Source organism: Gouania willdenowi, unplaced genomic scaffold (genome assembly GCF_900634775.1).
Source record: "Gouania willdenowi unplaced genomic scaffold, fGouWil2.1 scaffold_50_arrow_ctg1, whole genome shotgun sequence".
Lineage (NCBI taxonomy): Eukaryota > Metazoa > Chordata > Actinopteri > Blenniiformes > Gobiesocidae > Gouania > Gouania willdenowi.
In genome coordinates this window covers 137856-158746 of record NW_021145214.1, presented here as the reverse complement: position 1 = coordinate 158746, position 20891 = coordinate 137856, and the positions used below count along the sequence as shown (strand labels likewise).

General features: G+C 38.3%; 2 protein-coding genes and 2 long non-coding RNA genes across 4 annotated transcripts; all 4 read left to right on the top strand.

The window, feature by feature from the left end:
* The first annotated feature begins 606 nt into the window (after positions 1 to 606).
* Positions 607 to 2126, top strand: LOC114460520 (uncharacterized). Its single transcript, XM_028442398.1, has 7 exons — positions 607 to 612; positions 939 to 947; positions 1032 to 1115; positions 1188 to 1290; positions 1346 to 1442; positions 1564 to 1745; positions 1820 to 2126. The coding sequence occupies exons 3-7, from the start codon at positions 1109 to 1111 to the stop codon at positions 2124 to 2126; spliced, it is 696 nt and encodes a 231-aa protein (XP_028298199.1). The 5' UTR covers positions 607 to 612; positions 939 to 947; positions 1032 to 1108.
* A 347-nt stretch (positions 2127 to 2473) lies between these two features.
* Positions 2474 to 2910, top strand: LOC114460525 (uncharacterized). Its single transcript, XR_003673667.1, has 3 exons — positions 2474 to 2528; positions 2630 to 2699; positions 2773 to 2910. It is a non-coding gene; the product is annotated as an uncharacterized LOC114460525 (long non-coding RNA).
* A 97-nt stretch (positions 2911 to 3007) lies between these two features.
* On the top strand, positions 3008 to 3375 carry LOC114460524 (uncharacterized). The gene is made up of 3 exons (XR_003673666.1): positions 3008 to 3103; positions 3185 to 3246; positions 3343 to 3375. It is a non-coding gene; the product is annotated as an uncharacterized LOC114460524 (long non-coding RNA).
* Positions 3376 to 9942: 6567 nt separating this feature from the next.
* Positions 9943 to 13972, top strand: LOC114460519 (heparan sulfate glucosamine 3-O-sulfotransferase 1-like). Its single transcript, XM_028442397.1, has 3 exons — positions 9943 to 9950; positions 11907 to 12168; positions 13077 to 13972. The coding sequence occupies exons 1-3, from the start codon at positions 9943 to 9945 to the stop codon at positions 13740 to 13742; spliced, it is 936 nt and encodes a 311-aa protein (XP_028298198.1). The 3' UTR covers positions 13743 to 13972.
* The last annotated feature ends 6919 nt before the right edge of the window (positions 13973 to 20891 follow it).

Here is a 20891-nt window from a genome sequence, read left to right as displayed (position 1 = left end):
CCCATTGAGCGTTGTGTGTCCGTGTGAGTTTCTACTGTGACACGGTTGTGTAGCATCATTAAAGGTGTGTTTATGTCTTGTTTTGTGCAGTAGTTGATGTTAGTTTGTCTTGTAACACTCAAAATCCATTGTTCTTATCCTTAATGAACTGAAAGCAGTGTTTGCCATGTAAAATGTTTTTCCCCCGTATTTTTGAAGCCAATAGTTTGCATTATAAATGTATCAAACACTACTCTACGCCTTGATAGGTTTATTGTTGTCTTTATTATACTAAATAATTAGTTATTGTAACATAAGTGTAACGTCCGAGTTTTAGGGGCTCTAACTTGCTGTTGTAGACGAGGAACACACGACTTATGCTACAACACTTCCGGACACAACCCGATGCATACCGATGACGTCACTTACATACACGGCGCATCTTAACAGCACAAAACCAATTCGAAGTGTGACGTCAGTGCCGCTGTTTGGAACAACGCCTTCTTCTTAGATACGTCATAAATTCAGCTTTGAAGAATCTACAGGATCGAACCCTCGAAGCATTGTGTACCTTTGTGCTTTCAAATTAACCAAATGTGTTCTCAAAGAAGCCATAAACAAGCAAGAACAAAGGTAATAGAAAATGAAATGAGTGAATATGTGTCAGGGTTGTTATACTAAAATTGGATTTGTTTTTATTTAGTCTTTCTGATTTTTATTTATTTCTTTCAATTTATTTATTTATTTAATTTTTTTTTTTCATTCCTTAAAACAAGGCTTTACACAGCAAAATAAATAAATCTATACATAATGACTGAAAGGGTTAAGGCTGAAGTATATTTCTTATTATTGCCTTACCCAATGAGCACAATTCCAAAATACACAGAACCAATTTTAATCTAAATACTTTTCACAGTTTGGAGCTGGTGTGAGTGACGAAAATATGCTGCATTTTTCAGCTGACAGAGGTAATGTATAATCTCATCATCTGATAGTAAACACGGGGTTTACTTTTTGCTACAAGCTGCCTGTTTGTGTTTTGCACTCTACAGGTTTAGGTTCAGGATCCAAGCTGGGAACAGACTATGAAAGAAAGAAGAACAAACTTCAACCGCTGGCTACTGGACTCATGATTGGTAAACACATTTCAAATACGAGTAAATATCCTGGCTTCACCCTAGTCAGGAACATCACTGGTGTTTTTGCAGGAGTGTCAGAGGAAGAGAATAAATTGATAGCTGCGACGAAAAAAGAAAAATACAAAGCGGAATTGTTGAAGCAAATCAATGAAAATAAGAGAAACAAAGTCAGGTAAGTTTTTTTGTTTTTTTTAAGTGAATTGAACACTGAGGGAAAAGTAAAGCAGGATTGAATACGTGTATCTGCCCTTGTTTGATAGAGAGAAAACACTTGAGGAGACGGTTGGTGCCACTGGAGCTACAAAAAAAGATCTACATAAAAAGGTAGAAATTAGCAGTAGGAAGTAATAAATAAAATAGGAAGTAATATATAAAATAGAATTATATATATATATGGATAGAAACACCATTGTTTGTCTCTTCTGTGTGATGCTTAATGCTCTAGCTTCCTGAACAGGAAACTCAAAAGAATCCTTCAAGAAGCTCACAGGAGGACTTCAAAGAACCACTGATGAAGTGTTCTGGGTTGGAAACTGGTGCACCTAGAGATGAGGCCTTGTTGGACCATTCCAGTGAAACCTCCCACAGGAACCTCTCACAGGGGCTGGGAGACATGGCTGTACCCAGGTAGCTCTCAGCTGTTCAATGGCACCATGGTAAAATGTTAGCTGCACAATGCTCAGTCTTTTCTTACTCTACAGGGTTGCTGGTTTGGATCCTGTAGTTTGTCCTCTTTGCTACACTCCACTTCATGCATCTCATCCTTTTTATGGGACTCTAGCATATGCTCCTCATCATAATTATGGGACTCCAGCATATGCTCCTCCTCCTCATCATTATTATAATGGACCTCTAGCATATGCTCCTCCTCCTCATCATATTTATGGGACTCTAGCATATGCTCCTCCTCCTCATCATTATAATGGGACTCAAGTTCATCCACTTGATCCTCCTGACGGGGCCAGTTATCCTTTGGAGCCAACTTTGCCTGACAATCAAGGTAAATAAAGTATTACAACTATCATCATGAAAACACAGATAAAACTTTAAAATGAGATTTTAAGAATATTTTTAAATGAACTACATAAATTATTTTCACTCACACTCATTGTGATGAGTATTCTGCAGACTTTTGTTACCTTTGTTCTCACCATCTTTGCATTAATTAGGTGATGGCATTCATTAATTGTTACTGGGTGTAAATTAGATGAATTCACATTAAAGCAGTTTATATTCATTTATTAAAATGCTACAAAGGAAATGTGAAATGTAGGTGATATATTATTGAACATCATTTTTTTTTTTTTTTAACAAATATTGCATACCTGTGTTTGTTTAATCAGATGCTCTGTGTTGAGAGACTTCTCAGTCTGGAAGGCCAATTGGCCAAAGATCATCTGCAGCTATTGAGTGAGTGTTCTCTGCATCTTGATGTCATCATACAGTGGTTTTATGACGTGTATCAAAAAGTTACCAATGTAAATCTCTATGTGATCACTTCCAACTTCCAGACTCTGTGCTGAGAATTCCAGGCAGCAGGGAGAAAGCAAACAGAGCCACTGGGAGGCTCTAAGACAGCAGGTGAATTCAGAATACATGCCATCATATAAAAGGCTACATCGTTTTGTAAACAACCTGTCTCACTGTATTACAGATCAATGAGAGAGAAAAGCTCAAAAAAATGAAGAAAATAGAGGAGGAGCGTTATAATGCTAAAATAGAAGCTGAGAGGATGGCCTACAATCCCTGGGGAAGGGGTGGAGGAGGTGCACCGGTCACAGACGAACAAGGCCACCTCCATAGTAAGTTGATGAGCTAAAGGTAGATGTGAAAAATAATCACTAGCCAGTTTCGTTTTGGAGATTAAGACTTTTCTTTGCCTTTAGGTGACTTGAGACAAATGCACAAAGTGAACAAGGAACGGAGCTTGTTTCCTCGGTGTCCCAGAGCCGGAGCTCACGTTCCTGTTTCCCGTCCTCTGTCAGGTAGTATTTTCTTTTGAATTTTCCAATTACACTTTGCATTGGCAATGTTTGTTTATATCTTTTATCTTTTGGGATTTGCAGCTCTCACTGGTGAGCGTTGCTCAGAACAAGTGAACAAGCACAACCAAGAACTGAAGCAGCAAGTAAGCATGCAAACAGTCTCGACAAATATTCAAACCTAACCTGGTTTCATCTACTCAGACTGACTGGAGATTTAATTCTTGTTATGTTCTTTTTAGATAGAGGAACGCCGTAGAAGGAAGGCTGAGGAGAAAGAGCATGAGATGAGGGAGGAGGAAGAGCTGGATAAAAAGATAGAGAAGGAGAGGGCTCTGCATCTGAAGATGTACGAGGAAGAACAAAAGTAGCTCAAGATGAAGGTCCTTAAAAAAGGAACTTATTAAATAAATTTTTAGCACAACTGTGGTTTATCATACAGATGTCTTTTGACATTTATAGTTCTTTCCAGTCATCCAACGCTGTAAAAACATTTCAGACACAAACATTCAGCAAAAGGTGTCTTTTATCAGACAGATTCCAAAATATGTTCATCAAGCTAGATTCAGTCATTAAATGGGTCCAAAAAGCAAACTTGAAACAACAATGTATTAAAGGGGACATATCATGCTAAATCCACTTTTTTAGCCCTTAAATGCATTTTGTTGTATATTTAGAGTGCTTCGAAGTACAGAAAAAATCTAATTAGTCTCTTCAGGTGCTCCGTAGATATCTTTATATTCTGTTTTGCTCATATTTTTCAATCTGTTTCGATTTTCCTATTCTCTATTACGTTTTTTGAACTATTACATCACAGTATTTGCAGTGGAACTGCCAAATTAGTCCATCAACTCCAGGTCCAACACTTCGAGCAATCCGCCATTTTTATTTCTCGCTTTTATTTTGTAGTCCAAGCTCAAGGATGCCGAAGTTACGAGAGGATAAGTCAAAATGTTTGGTTGTTGGATGTAGTAACCCACACGCTTCATTACACCGTGTCCCAGCATCAGAACCTTTTCAAAGTGCCTGGTTGAGTTTTATTTTTCACAGAAATGTACCCACATCTGTGGGTAAGGTCATTTGTGTGTGCGCGAAGCACTTCAAGGATGACTGCTTCTGCAACCTCCGCCAGTATAAAGAAGGATTTGCCGAAAGACTTTGTCTGATTGAGGGTTTAATTCCTTCTATCTTTGGAGACGACGAACAGAGCACTTCGGCAAACTGTAAATAACGCTAAAAAGTGTGACGATAAGACGTCCCTGTCATTGTTTTGTTAGCATTAGCAGTTGCACCGTCTTCAGACTTCATATGTTAGTGCTGTGTGCTCGTTTTAGATCCTTGATGATATGGCCTACGTGATTTAATTTAAGTCTAAAGTTTTCATTAGTCATTTCATTTTGCCGTTTTTGTCTTTGAAAAGACTATTAAAATGCATTTCTTGACGTTAGCTTGGTGTAACGCCCTCGTGGGGTAATTACAGGGTAATATCATCTAATAGTGTATCACACAAGAATGGACCAGAAGAATTTGGTAAGGTGCGACTGCTGGAGAAATTCACAGCTTAACACTACAGAAATGTAAGTAAAAGACCACAGACCAGAGGATAAGTTTGAATAGCCGGCTTGTATAAGGACATACAACAATGACAACATAAAACATACAATAGCAAACTCACAATTTTGTGTGAATCCTTTTTGTTAAACCCTTTTTTTTCCTCTGCGTTTAATTCAGTTTCAGATCTATTTTTAGTTTTACTGGTTGCAACCTTTTAGTTAATTTTCTATTCAAGTTAGTTTTATTCAAGTGGTTCAAGGTATCATAAGCTAACTAATTAGTTTGAATCACATTTAGGTACCTTTTAAGTTGGACAGTTTGTTTACAACAAACACCATTGTAAAATACCCTTTTACAATTATTAGAAAATAAAAATACAAAAAAATAGAAATAAAAAGAATTCAGCAAAAGGCTGAATCAAATCTGTATTTCACAGAAAAAAAGTCTCTTCTCCCTTCACGCTGACTTAGCAGTTCAGTTCAGTCTTTATCCTCTGCAGTGTTGCAGAAGTATGGGTGAATCCTACCAGTTCAGATGAAAACCATGCACCAATCAGCAGAGGGCGTAGCACTCGAGGCAGATGCACAGCTCAGAGAGTCCACGTGGTTCGAAGGCTGGTTCGAGAGTGGCTCGCCATCTTGTTTCAAACACGTCTTCATCAAAGTTCACTTTAGCTGGATATTTTTCAACCCACACTAAATGGCCTATCATACACAACATAAAATGGGTATGAATACATAAAATAAAAACACTGGGTAGCTCTAAAACAACGATAATGTGCATTTCCGTCCGTAAATGTTGCTTTTAGAAGCAGCACCGCCATCACGTAATGGCGGACACGAGCAGAAAGACGGAACAGCAACAGAGTTTGTGCCTTCATTTAGCTTTTAAATGCACTTTACACCTTCACATTTTACCAAAAACAACATAAATACGCTACCATAGCTTTACATTTACATGAAATAAAAAGAAAAATACAATTCTCTCACTCACCAAGTCCCGTTTATCACGGTACCAATCTCCGCACTGGAACAGGTTGGAAAGCAAAAATACTTATCCAACAACTTTTAGACTAGTTTTCTGCTCTCCTTTCTTCCTTCCCTGCAGCAGCACCGCCTGTATGCGTTCTCACTGCTCTCTATTCTGCAGAAGCTCCGTGTATGTTTCTGCCTGGTCTCCTTTACTCCTATTTTTTTGCAGCAGCTCCGTGCATGTCTCCCTCGCTTAGCAGGTATATTTCCGGGAAACAATCCGGTTGGCTGATGGTAATCACATGGGTCACGCAGCTGCGTGCTTAATAGGAAGAAACACTTTTTTTTTTTAATTATTAAAGTACTGTAGATTGAACAAATAACCCACAAATTCACAGTTTTAAACTTTTAACAAATTCTTATAAATAAATAAAATATGAAAAACGTTTTAAAACATTTTATCATATTTACTTATTTAATAACTCTTTTCACATTTATTTATTTCTTTTTTATTACTGTTGTTTATAACATGCTTTCACTTTGATAAACACTGTTAACTTGGGTTACATTGGCGTTAGCGTTAGCTCGGTGCTTGTGTTAGCTCACTTGTTAGGGTTCTGCAGGTTCATCATCTTCATTTTCATCTCGCTCCGCCGGGTCAGACTCTGGCTCAAACATGTAAGGCTGGATGGACAAGTCTTCTGTTGTTGACATTTTGTAAATAACCTCTGAATAAAAAGTTTATGCGCCGCTACATAGCCGTATCTCTTCTATCAAACTACAAAAATGGCCGAGCAGGGTGGAGTTGAACCGAGTGTCACCTAAAAAGGGGGCGGGGTATGGAGTGTCTCATTTGCATTTATAGAGACCGCACCAAAACGAGTTGCTCTCAGAAGCACATCAGAAAAGGGGTAGAAAAGGGGTGGAGCTATAATAATGAGGAATTCAGACCCAAGCATTGCAGTTCCGCTTTAAATAGACCACAACTGTATGATTTATATCTAAAAAGGAAGGATTTAAAACCATGATATGTCCCCTTTAATTGTTCACACACAGCACTTTTAACAAATAATGGCAACAAATATGAACAAGTGAAACGTGTTACGTGTACTCTTACAAACTATACAGAATAGGTATGTTTTAGGCTATATTGTTTCCCTCTGCTGCAATATTGGCATTTTTTTGCATCTGAATCAGCACACCGCAGCCTCGCCATCCTTTGCATCCACAAGATACTGGCGGCCCCGCCCCCGACAAATTTTCAGGATCCTCTTGATAGGACGGTCTGGTCTTTTGTCCACCGATCCAGGTGGGATGGCAGGGGGGCTTGTGTGGAATGTTGGGTGAATACTGAGACTGTCAGAGACGGGGTTAATTAGTCTTGTTACTGGGAAAGGACTCAGTCTGGTTCATCCTTGCCATCTGTCAATTTGACTGCGGATGGAAGCCTGAGGATAAAATGACAACTGCCCTCACTAAGGCACAAAACTCCCTCCAGAATCGGGAGGAGAATTGGGGCCCCCCACCCCAGCCCATGAACCGGCAACAATCCAGCAGGACTGCACAGCCCCAGATGGCGCAAGAACAGCAGCCCAGGCCCCGCCCCCCACCAGACAGCGCAAGCCATGGGGCAATGCCTCCCCCCGGTGCAAGAGAGACCGGCGAGAGAGAGGCACCCCAATGGCACACAACCAATGCGGAGCAGCAGCCCCCAGCCAAAGGCGCAGAACCCACCCACCCACCAGTCTGCAGATAGCAGGACAGACCTACCAAGCCGCCAATACCGACCTCAACCACCGGAACAGCTAGAGCTGTCCCCCAGCAAAGAGCACCATCCCGGAGCGCCAAGCTACCCTGCCCCAACCCCCGCGTAAACGCCAGCCCCCATACCGGCGCGGCAGGCCGCCCCACATGCCGTGAGGCGTGCCTTCAAGGCAACCAGCAGACAAGCAAAGCGCCAAGCCCCACCCGTAGGGAAGGGGCACCCCCGCGCCCCACCAGGCCGGCACCGCTCGGAGAAACCCCGCAAAGAGAGCCCCCTGCAACACCCCTCAACGCCCACCAGAGACCCACCACTCCGCCATGCCCGACAGCACCCCCCCAATCTCTACAGCGCGGCCCAGCCATCAACAGAGGGATCGGGCCCCCACCCGACAGGCCCACATGTGTGAAGTTACCCACCACCCTGTTATGGTGCCTCTCCATTCCCCAATGGCATATACTGTATGTGTATGTGGTCCAATAGCTCCGGAGGGTGGAAATGGTGGTCCCACCCTACGGGGGGTGGTGTGTTGAGGTGCAATTAAAATTGGAGGGATTAGTAGTGCCGCCCCCATTTTAGTAGCACAGGCCCCACACACATACACCCAGCACGACCCAGGGGAGGCCCCAGCACGGGCGAGGCCCCACAGATCACCCTTCCCTCCCCCCGAAGCTACACAAGCCGGCCCCTGAGGTGTGTGTGTGTGTGTGTGTGTGTGTGTGTGTGTGTGTGTGTGTGTGTGTGTGTGTGTGTGTGTGTGTGTGTGTGGAGCACATATCTCCCCGACACAGGGCGAGTTCGACCTGAAACTTAGTCAATGGGTTCCAAATACCCCAAGTGTATGTATCTGTTATTTTGGAGTAATTTGGTCATTTCAAAATGTTTATTTTAATTTTATTTCACTTCTGAACGGCCCCGAAATGAACCCTTATTTAGCTTTTCACCTCAGGGCGTGAGGGGGCGCTAGCGCACCTTCTATATCTATTTCACTACACAGTTCCTCACCCGAGCAAGAGTCACGTGTCCTGCCAGAGCCAATCGCTGCGCACACAGCCAAGCAGACATGGACTGTAAACACACGAGCGACAGAGAAGAAGATAATTTAGACCGAAACACGGAGCTCTCTGAATAGATCATTTGAAACCATCAGCCACTGGTGAGTCTTTTGCAGACACGTTTCTCAACCCGTTCAATTCTCCATCTGGAAAAATGTGGATTCTCTGTGGTGCCGTGCATGGAAGCTAAGCTCTGACCACTCGGTTCAAAGGTAAAAAACGATTTTTGTTTTTTAAAATAAGACAGCCGAATTGTAGATAATACTTTAATTTACTTACTCACTCATGTAGTTTGGAGCTTTACGTTTTGTTTTGCGCAGTTTTGTTGTTTTTCTGATTGGCGCTACAATCAAAAATTATACTAAATGAGTAAAATAAAACAAACAACTAAACAATATTTATACAAAAAGTACACAAATAGACTCCAGAATCACTCTATAATGGCAACCAAAAACACTTACACAAAAAAATGCACAAAAAGACAACTGAAAGATAAAAAAACACACAAAATGACTCCAAAAAACATACATTACAGAAAAATACACCAAACAACAAAAACAAAAAAATGACTCAATACACAAAACTAAATATTTATACAAAAAATACACAAAATGACAACAGAATCACACTCCAATGGCAACAAAAAACTATAATTATACAAAAACACAACAGAAAGATACAAAAATACACAATGACTCCAAAAAACATACATTACAGAAAAAATACACCAAGCAAAAAAATATAAAAGTGTGTAAAAAAAAAAACAACAACAAACACATTTATCATGTTCTTGGAAATCACACACACTGTTTTACTTTGCACCCACAAATAAAGCCCTTTATAACACTACAGAGCACAGAGTATGTACACCTCTTTGTACATCCAACCTTCAAACACATACTCATTTGGCCATAATTAACTCTACTTAAGCTCCCACATGAATGCATATTTCTGACGGGCACTGTACTAGTTTACAGAAATAAGAATAAACCAGTTGTAACCACAGGGTGCGACATCAACCCAGTTCTTCTCTATATGTTGCATTATGATGAGCACTTAGGGACTGTTCTCTCACCCAGGGGGTTGATGGGTAGGAGGTGTGGTTTTACGCCCTATATAATGTGTTGACGCGCTTTGTATCATTTATTCATGTGATGCTGCTGAACTGATTAAAAGCTATACTAACCTCCACCTCATCGTTCCTCATCCTGCCCCAACATCTTCAATTACAAAAAGATTTTGTGATTTATATGCAGAAAAATAGCATATGGATTTATAATGATTAACATTATATTTTATAATATTAAAAATATTGATAATCCAATATTTGAGAAATAATATTTATCTTTTTCATTTCATTTTTTCATTTTTATTTGCACAAATAAACAAGACAAAATGTATACAGTGGTTAAAAGAACATAACTGTGCAGGAGAGAGTGAGAAGACCATTTGAGGTCTTATAAGACCACCTCCCCAAAGTCAAATTAAACAAAAACAGGCATGAGCAGGTAGGTCAATATTTTAAATATATATACACATATTTAAAGATGACTTGTGTATTAACATTTTTTTAGCTGCATTTTAAAAGAGTCAAAAGTGAATATAGTCTTTAAAACAAGAGATAAATGATTCCAGAGTGAAGGTCCTCTATATTTGAGTGTATTTTGTCTGGCTGAAGTTCTACAGAAGGGCAGATGCAAATCTCTGCAATGCCTGGTGGAGGAGGTATGAACATCTGAAGTATATATGAAAAAAATGCTACAAGCCCTGGGCATTATATTGGACATATGCACATATTTATACATGAAGAGACGAGTGCAATAAATATTAACATTATACATTGTATTTCCTGAAAAGAGGAGCAGATGAGGAAAATCTATTTGAAAAATTCAAAATTCTTAAAAATATTTTTTGTATCAATAAAATCTTATTCAGATAAGTTTGGCATGTAGCACCCCAAATCATATTACAGTATGTTATATGTGGATAAAGTAAACTATAATACAGTGTCATCATACATTTAGGATTTATTAAGGAGGAAATTCTACTCAAAATAACTACAGATTTCATTATTTTTCGACAAACATGTTGAGTGTGAGATTTCCAGGTTAATTTTTGGTCTACAATGACGCCTAAAAATTTAGTTTGAGTCCCTTGACTAATTTTGGTTCCATCAATTAATAGCTCTGCATCTTCTTCATTGAATCTTTTGTTTTTTGTGCCGAATATCAAAAAATTAGTTTTTTGTACATTTAGAAAGAGTTGATTTATTTTAAACCACTCAGAGATATTTGATAATTCTTCATTTGCTTCTCTTATTAAACTATTATAATTTGAATGAGATAATAAAAGACGTGTCATCAGCAAACATAAGAGGCAGTACATTATTACAAACATTTCTTAAATCATTGACATAAATAAAAGAGGTCCCAAAATGGAACCCTGTGGTACCCCGCATCTGTGTTTACCTCTGTTTGAGCTTTGATTGTTAACATAAACAAATTGTTCTCTCTCATCCAAATAGTTTTGTATCCATTTTAAGGCATCATCTTTAATACCATAATTTTCTAATTTTGTTGAAAGGATTTTATAATTAACAAATGCTTTTGACAAGTCTAAAAATATACCAATAGTGTTATTTTTATTATCTAGATCTTTTGTGACTTTATCGCCAAACTGCAAAAGGGCCATTTCTGTACACATTTTTTCTCTAAAGCCATACTGATGGTCATACAAAATATTATTTTCCGTCGTGTTTAGATATTCTTTAATTTTTCAAATACTTTAGAAAACAAGGGTAAGACATAAATTGGTCTGTAGTTGTTAAACAAACTGGAATCACCAGATTTGTACATAGGAGTTACTTTGGCTAATTGAAGATCTCCAGGAACAACAGCTGTTTTGAGTGACAAAGAGAGAACATGAGTCAAGGGCTCAAGAATAGAGGAAGCTACTTTCTTTATAAGACAAGCTCTAAATTAATCGTGTCCTGGTGCTGCGTCCCTCATCTTTAATATTATCTGAAGTACCTCATTTGGAGTTGGAGGATCAAATGCATTTAAACAAGAATAAATTTTAACACATTTTATTTAAGTAGGTTTTCCTGTTAATACAATATTTTTTGCAAGTGAAGGACCAATATTTACAAAAAAAATTGTTAAAACCATTTGCTATGTTTATGGGATTATTATAATCTCTGATGCCATCAGAAAACTGTGGTGTATACTTCTAGTTGTTTGTTTTTTGTTTAATAATTCATTTATGACATTCCATGTTTTTACTTGGATTTACCAGCTTTTCAGAAAAATGTTTTCTCTTGGCAACATTGAGAATTTTAATGAATTCATTTTTATATTTTTTATTGTATGAAATATTTAAAGGCGCAGGACTAGTGAGAGACTTTTTATACAACTTATTCTTGGTAATAGAGGATTTTTGTAAACCAGGCGTAAACCATGGCTCAGACATTTTCCTTTGTTTATTTTTACTTTGGTTTACCTGGTTCTTCAGACCCAGATGTTTGTGTGCTTGAAGGAATTACGCACCAGACATTCCACCTTGTCCCTTTCCTCTTCCTCCTCACGCTCTTCCTCTTCATCCTCCTCTTATAATAAAACTCAGCAGCGACTGCCAGGAGCCATCATCATAGGAGTGAGGAAAGGTGGAACCAGAGCTTTGCTGGAGATGCTCAACCTACATCCAGATGTGGAAATGGCCAAAGCTGAGGTCAACCTAGTGAAAATGTACTCATCAGGCCTGGTCCAGTTATAGTCCAGCCCAGTTAGTCCAAAAGCTGAGGTAAACCTATCAATGGCATAAAATACTGGTAACAACCAGTGTTAATTTAGACAGAGCATTTTTATTTCATTTTTGTCAAAGTCCTTTGGCTTAAATGCAACTTAGTTTTAGTTCAAATATCCACGTACTCTTGGTTCTTTGGTTATTCCGTTTAGTTAAAACCAAAACTGAAGTACAGAAAAATAAAAAAACGGACAAGCAGTGTTTTGCTGTGTTAAAATGAAATCTCTTTGTGTTTTTTTTGGATATTTATGGGAAACTATGGACGAGTAGCACAATCAAAAAAACAAGCAGTGTGCTGGATCAAAAAAGGTCCAAAGTAGCTATGAAGAAACGAAGGTCCGCACCACTGCGTAGTTTGCTCCCAAATTCAGTTTTTAATAAAACACCAAAAGACGTGACGTTTCGGGCTGATCGCCCTTCATCAGACATGGACGAGAGCTTCATGTTTTAAGCTCACCAAACAGAGGGGACACACAGGGGGGCGGACTTTTACTCCTGGACAAAAAAAGGAGCAAAAACAAAGTCACATTACTGATGAACTGGTGAACTGAAATGTTATTAATACATGAATGAATCTTAACCAAACAATGGGTGTTAAAAAAAAGCACACAAATGATATGTGACTAAAGGAACCAGAGGTGGTGTAATTAATCTACTGGTGCTCCTTGTTTCTTGTGATCAACTTCTCTGTGTTGATTGCTGCTGTTAATGGCTAGTGGTATTATAACGTGTAAAATAAATATTTTTAATGACCTCAAGAAAGCTGTAATTGTTTTTGTAACGTCATAATATAAGGGATGTAATAAAACGCTTTTCTGTACCTTGTGTATCAGGTTCACTACTTCAACGTGGAGGAACACTACCGCCGTGGTCTGGACTGGTACCGATCCCAGATGCCTTTGACTTCCTCTGGTCAGCTGACCCTTGAGAAGACCCCAGGATACTTTGCATCACCTCCGGTTCCTGAACGTGTGTGGAACATGAATCCAGCTGTGCGTTTGTTACTCATAGTCCGGGACCCCGCCGTGAGGCTCATATCCGACTACACCCAGGTTCTCCACAATCGCCTGACCCGACACAAGCCCTACCAGCCCCTAGAGGAGCTCCTTCTCCACAACGGCCAGATCGACCCAGGCTACAAAGCCCTGCAGAGAAGCCTGTACTACCACCATCTTACTCAGTGGCTCGACGTCTTCCCTAAGAAGCAGATCCACGTCGTAGATGGTGATGCCCTCATTCGGGACCCGTTTCGTGAGCTGAGAAAGGCCGAGAGGTTTTTGAAGCTCTCGCCTAGAATCAACCCTGACAACTTTTACCTCAACACCACCAAAGGCTTCTACTGCCTGCTGTCTGACGGACATGACAAGTGTTTAGATGAGTCTAAAGGAAGGCCACATGCACCACTCAGTGCACAAGCGCTCAGGAAACTTTGTCGGTACTTTGAGCAGCCGAACAAGATGTTCTTTGAAATGATCGGGCGGTCCTTCTCCTGGTGCTGATCCAAAGCAATAGAAGAAGAAACACGGAATAATGACTTGTTTGGTTCGAGGCTGGATCTTTTGGAGTTTAGAAACGTATTTAAATCTGTATCAACTCACAGAAAAACAACCATTCACACGCTGATAATTGAATATACGAGTAGTGCAAGATGACTGCGTGATTCTTTACAATATAAACTCCGGTCTCATAAAAAGACAATCACTGTTTATTTTGTAACAATTTTGTACAGAAAACAATTCAACTCTTAAATTTAGTGTTATTTGTAAACTGAGTTTAAAATCCGTTATCGAGAAAGTTTTTTTTGTAATTGTGTTGTTTTTCTATTTCACGCTATTGTTTTTCCAAGTTATTTGTAATTTTAAAAAATGTGCCTAATAAAAGGACATGTTTTTTTGTATAGACCCTTTGATTGTTTGTAAACATTGTGACATATTTTGCTGGGCGGGGCTTAGCCTGGAGGCAAAACTACTATTGTTTTAGTTTTTCTGAGCTCCAGTGTCCGCTAGAATCCTATAAAACTTTCATTTATACCCTCTCGTCTCTCTTTTTGGATTGCCCCCATCACTTGATTGGCCTAAAACCTCACAACATATTATTGCTTTCACTACCTTGCTTGCGAGGAGGCTCATCCTCCTCAAATGGACGCATGCATCCCCACCTACACATAATAGATGGATTCAGGAGATTTTGCGATGTGTGGGACTTGAGAAAATCAGATTCTCCCTGAACGGTTCCTTACAAGTCTTTTATAAAATCTGGCGACCTGTTTTACGACATATAGTTGCTGATTGTCCTACTTATTTATTCATTTGATTTTCTTTTTACTCCTTGTTTTAATTTTGTTGTTGTGAAAATTTTTTTTTTTTTTTTTTTTTTTTTTTTATAACTGTAATTATTTAACCCCTGACTTGTGATTGTCTTGTCCACCTTGTTGTTTGTGGTGTGAATGGCCGTGATTGAATGATTTGTCTCGTTAGGGAAGGGTGACTTGTCCTTTAATGCTCCCTGGATTTATGTTGTGTTCTACTGTAACAAGTTTGATCCAATTGTGGGGTTACCACTGATGCACATCTGGTATATTGTTGCGTTGTACCTTCCCAATGTAAAAGCCAATAAAAAAATATTTGACAAAAAAAACTTTCATTTATGTCCACTAACGTTATCTCTCCTATTCTGGCGCCCAAACACACAATAAGATGACATTCTATAGCTGTAACATTAGCTTCCACAGTCTTTAGCCAGCAGCGTTTCCTGTTTTTGCCTCCAGCCACGTCACTCGTGACAAGGCCATTAAGGGGTCTATAGTTGGACTTGTTTAAACCTGGGATTAGTAAGAGATACAGTCGGACAAAATCTTTTTTATGAATTAATAAAATATTTGATAACAGACTACCAAACACCAGATGTCATTTTGACGTTCAATTTTGGGCTAAATCTGGTCTTAGCCTCGATTTAGCACAAAAATTGTCATTGAAATTGGGTTTTTTTGGACTGTCAGGATTGGTCCAAATTTAGTACCAATGTAGTCATTGAATTGAGGTTTTTATTGGACCGTCCAACATAGTCTAATTTTAGCCCTTCTTTAGTCGTTGAAATTGGGGATTTTTTGACCATCAAAATTGGTCCAAATTTAGCCCTAATATACAGTAGTTGTTGAAATTTAGTTGTCATTTAATCGTCCAACTTGGTCCTGATTTAGCACATTTGGTCCAAGTGTAGCGCAAAAATAGTCTTTGGATAGGACTACTCATTAGTGTTAAGTGGCTCAACAGTTTTAACTCTTTTATTTGGGTTAATTTAAACCAGATTAGCTAAAAAAAAAAAATAAGAAAATATAATGTAACAACCTCAAACATAACAGCCCACAAATATGTACCAAAATACAAATATGATCCTGGTCCAAGTGGACTACAAAGGTTCCCAGAATTAGGTATTACATTTTGAGAAGGTAAGATTTTTTAATTAATTAATCAATAAAATTAATCTTGAGTGCACAGTACTACGATCAGAAAACGGCGGCTTTTCACAATTCTCTTTTCGACCAAATGTTGACGTTGTTTATATGGCAAAGACGTCTTTTCAATGGTTTTTCAACCATATGTTACTGGATGGGATAGACATTTAACAAATTAAATGAACAGGAAACTCTTCTAGCACAGCTGTGGGCTACAGAACCAATTCCAACTTTTAATTGTTAGTGTTTTTTAATCCAGTTTTTTTAAATTTTGTTTTTGTGTCCTTCGCGTGTCATTAAAGTCATTTAACTATTATTTCTCTATAATCAGTCAGTCACACCCCTCTTCATACTACCTTATTTTATCTATGGCTTTTTACACTTGCTTTTATTTTTCAGGCTTTTCTCTATTAAATTGTGTGAATGTGAGTTTTCTCCACAGCTTTTTGTTTTGCTTTTTTTTAATTTAGATTTTCAAGACAGTTTGTTTTTCTTCTGTTTCCTGTCTTTTACTCTGTCATTTTTTTTTTTCCTAGATTACGTTTTATAATTTACTTTAGATTTTCTCTATTTCTTTTTCATTTTCTTTGTGTCAGGTTGTCTTTCTTTCTTTTTTTATGTATTTTTTGGGACACATGAAGGAGTTGAGATCAATGCAGGGACACCTCAAAGTGAAGATTATTTTGTAAATCAAACGAGTAATAGGAGGAAAAGGTATTTATACCCCTTTGATGAAAGAAACACTGCAAATAATGTTCCACTTCTTTGTCACTTGTCTTCTCAAATTCACCTGAAGCAGTAAAGATGTTCACTGTGGATGGAATCTGACACGCTTACGTTTAACAACAGAACAAAATGTAGTTATATTTATTTATTTAAATTATAATCATTATATTTTAATCTATTTTATATTTTGTAAATATAAGCTAAAGATTGTTCATTGCACTTTGTATTTGAAATAAGAAATATGAAAAATCATAATTTTTTTTTTGTTGTGGTTAATTTAATTCCTATTAAAACACTTAGAAGAATGACTGCAGTTTATTAATTGCACTTCGTATTTGAAAGTACCTTGGTTCTAAAAAGGTAGAAAACACTGATCTATACCAAATAAAACCAGCCTTGTTAAGGCGTAACGAGGACCAGGGTGTGGAAGCACCCTTTGTGGGGAAGCCAGGAAAGGGATGCAAATGGTTTAGTGATAGAAGAATTTTTAGATAGAAGCAATTTTGTAATTTTGAATGATGGAAGAGCTACTCGAATTGATATTAATACAAACAAGACTTCTTGCCTTGATCTCAGTTTTACGTGCCCTTCATTGGCAATGTTAGCAAAGTGGGAAGTTTGGGATGATGATACACTCGGAAGCCATCATTATCCTGTTATGGCTACTTTCGGCAGAGCAATTGTGGTAGAATCTTCAGACAGATGTCACAGATTGGATTTTTCCAGGGTGGATTGGGACAAGTTCAGGGAAGGTACTAATAAGGGGTTGGATGGGGTAGATAGTAACGGGTCTATAGACAACATGTGTAAATCTTTGACAGATATGATTATGAGAGTAGCTGCAGAGACTATTCCGAGTAGAAGGTTGCCCCGTGATCGAATAATTGTTCCATGGTGGAACAAGGAATGTGCTGAAGCAGTAAGCAATAGAAGGAAGGCTTTTAAAAAGGTAAGGATACGTCCTACTCAGGAAAATGTTATTGATTATAAGAGGTGGAGGGCTTTGGCTCGGAAAACAATTAAGGGGGCAAAAAATAAATGTTGGAGGGAGTTCTGTAGTACGATAGGACCAAGAACCCAAGTTAAAGAAATCTGGGCTCGGATTCCTAGAATGGTGGGGAAAAGGAGTAATACTGCTCTACCAGTGTTAAAGAATAGCAGCGCAGAAGCTGTCTGTAGCAAAGAAAAAGCTGATATGTGTGTAGAAGTATTTCAAGAAGTGCATAACTCGACAGTTTTGGGGGATGAAAGTCTTAGAATGAGAAATGAAGTTCTGCGAGATAATAATTGGAAATTAACATGCAGTGAAGACACGAACAGCTCGTTTAATCTGTATTTTTCTTTTAAGGAGCTTAAAGATGCAGTAGAGGCTGGGGCCAATACTTCACCAGGACAAGATGAGATGCAGCCACCGGCCTGTGCAACAAATAAATAATAATGGTTAACACTTTACTTGAAGTTTTAACCATAACGCTGACATTTTATGCTGTAATTTTTTTTTTTTTTTTTTTTTTTTTTTATGCTGTAATTATTATAACATGAGACCTGTCATTATGAATGAGGTGTTATGAAGGCTGTCATTAGGTTTTGTTTGTTACCCATAACTCTACCAAACCCCATTAGATCCTCCAAAAAATGCCAACATAGCTCCAAAGATGTCATCATTTAGCAAATTGTCATAATTTAGCAAACATACTTAATAACAGCCTTCGTGACACTTTATTTATGTTAATGACAGATAATGACAGCGTAAAAAGATTTGTATTTTATTTCCGTGGTTGGTTTTGAAAAATTCCTACTTACGCTTTAACGCTTATCACTCTGATGTAGCATGCCTCAATAGCCTTAATGCACTTAGCCACACACACACACACACACACACACACACACACACACACACACACACACACACACACACACACACACACACACACACACACACACACACACACACACTTTAAACTAACAAACTTTATACACTGTTCTAAAACTCTGACCACACACTACAAGCATACTTTACAGTACACATTAATAATGTACACAAAGTAAAAATGAGCTGCAGAAAGACATTTATTCATCCAGACATTGAACTCATCTTACATTAACTTCCTATAAATCACCTGCTTCAATTTCTCCACACTTGTCACCAGACTGGCTTAACTGATTACGCAACATAAGCACAATATGCACAACTATAACATCACATTTCACTCTCACCTTAAACCAATCGACTCTTCACCACCCCTTCCATGTTCCTACCCTGACTCCCTCTTCCCTGTTCCCTTCCCCCTCAGATAGGTGTAACACTGCCCTCTCTTTTTATATTCTCCCTTTAATAAAGTGTTTCTTACCCTTCCATAGGGAGGGCTGGTGATGGTCACAATTATGCAATAAAATAATATCATTTATTTAATTGCAATAACAAAACATGCATTGTTGTCAATAAGAGATTGCACTACATGGCTCCTTTATTCTCAAATCCCTCAGTAAACAATGAACATCAATGGAGAATTTATTGTACAACAGGGTCTTTTTGCTGACATTATTTAATTAAAATCAGGAGTTATTTGGTGCTTTTCATCCTACTTGCTCTCTCTCTATCTGCCCCTCTGATCATTGGCCTCTTTAATAGACTTCGTCACACGTGTCATTAAAAATCAGGTGTCAAGTCATGACACATTGGCTGTAAAGATCAATTTATTAGCTTTCAGACACTGTTAGAATTAATTCAATAGATCAATTATTGGCGGAGTTATGACAGTTTAAAGCAGCCTAATGTGATTTCGGTGCTACGTTCAGGGTCCGTGGGACACCAGTAATTTCCATGAATATTACGCAACGGACAGGACTTTATAAGTGGTAATGAGCTGGTAAAACAAACGTATAGTCACCCCATGTAAATATTTTATTTTTAGAGGTCATAAAATGTTTAAATATCCCACAATAATGCTCACAAATAAAAAATAAAAAATGGGCCGTGTAACTTGTTCAGTTTTGTACGCGTGTCCGTGAACTGACGTCAGAGCCATGGCAACGAGGAGGATGCGACTTTTAAAGTCACCTGTTAACGTCCAACGTTCACTGTGAGCAGCGAGACGAGAGAGGAGAGCTGTGAACAACTTTGAGCTGAGAAACATTTACAAAACACACAGAAAGTCTTTACGAGACTTGTACCAGACCAGAGGAAGACTTTATACCAGGACCAGAGGAAGACTTTATACCAGGACCAGAAGAAGACTTTAGACCAGGAGGAGAAGAAGACTTTATACCAGGACCAGAAGAAGACTTTATACCAGGAGGAGAAGAAGACGTTAGACCAGTAGGTGACCATGGCCCCGCGCATGGCCCAAGGTAAGACATGTTTTTATTATTATCTGATATTCATACTTTAATCATTTTAGCATCAAACGTGTTATGATTTAAAATAGTCATTATTCTAGGTCTGAATCAGGTTTAAGGCGTTTATATTTATATTAAAGACCTACAGAAAATGGTTGATAGTTTTCATTTTTCATGTGTTTAACGTTTGTTTTTGTGATAATTTGACTCTGATGTGATACTTGTAGTGAGCGTTTGAGCTGCTGAGACTGTTTTACAGAGTTTTATTTACTATTTACTTAAGTCCTGTTCTGAGGTAGCTTTGATGGAAATGTGTATTTTATTTCCTACATTATTTTCAGTCCATTTGTAACATTTTTTTAGAAAAAATGGATACTTTGACTTCACTACACTTCCCATGAGCACCTGAATTAGCTGTTATGATTTTGTTTTGGTTTGTTTTTTAGACTTAAAGAATGTTGCTGACTGGGTAAAATGTATTTACCATGGATGCTGTTTGCATTGTTTGTAATTTAATATTTCTTGGTTTATTCTACTCATGTCAGTGATGTTTAATCTGTTACTACATACTTTATTTCCTACATTGATTATTTTCTTGATGTAGAAATATTTCTCCTTATTTAAGTTTAAAAGGCTTATTTTTTTTTCCCTCTTATTTAATTATATTTTTTTATTCACAGTTTAGGCATGTACAATCCAAAGTTTAAAAAAGCATTGCAACAATTAATAAAACGTAGCATGTTTTAGATCACACATTACTGCAATACCCCTCTGTTTGGTTGTTGTTCCATATATACATTACTGTGTGTAGGTCTGAGAAAATACAATACATCTAATAATTATATTTCTTACTATTGTGAACCATAGTAAATTGAATTGAAATATCACTCTTTATTAACCATGTTTTTCTTTTTTCTTTTTTTCAGATTTAGTCCATGAGTGGGCCTCACCTGAGGGTTTGGTTCCACCCTGGGTCGAGGCTCCGGCTTTGGCCCTGGACTTGTACGACACCCTGGGTTCGGACCCAGTCTGGGTCGACCACCTGGGTTTAGACCCAGACTGGGTCGACCACCTGGGTTTAGACCCAGTGTGGGTCGACCACCTGGGTTCAGACCCAGAGTGGGCCGAC

Excerpts from the sequence above, each read along its gene's own strand:
- LOC114460520 (XM_028442398.1), top strand. Across the intron at positions 1,443-1,563 it reads AAAAAGATCTACATAAAAAG|CTTCCTGAACAGGAAACTCA; the intron begins GTAGAAATTAGC and ends TTAATGCTCTAG. Across the intron at positions 1,746-1,819 it reads GGAGACATGGCTGTACCCAG|GGTTGCTGGTTTGGATCCTG; the intron begins GTAGCTCTCAGC and ends CTTACTCTACAG.
- LOC114460519 (XM_028442397.1), top strand. Across the intron at positions 12,169-13,076 it reads TGGAAATGGCCAAAGCTGAG|GTTCACTACTTCAACGTGGA; the intron begins GTCAACCTAGTG and ends CTTGTGTATCAG.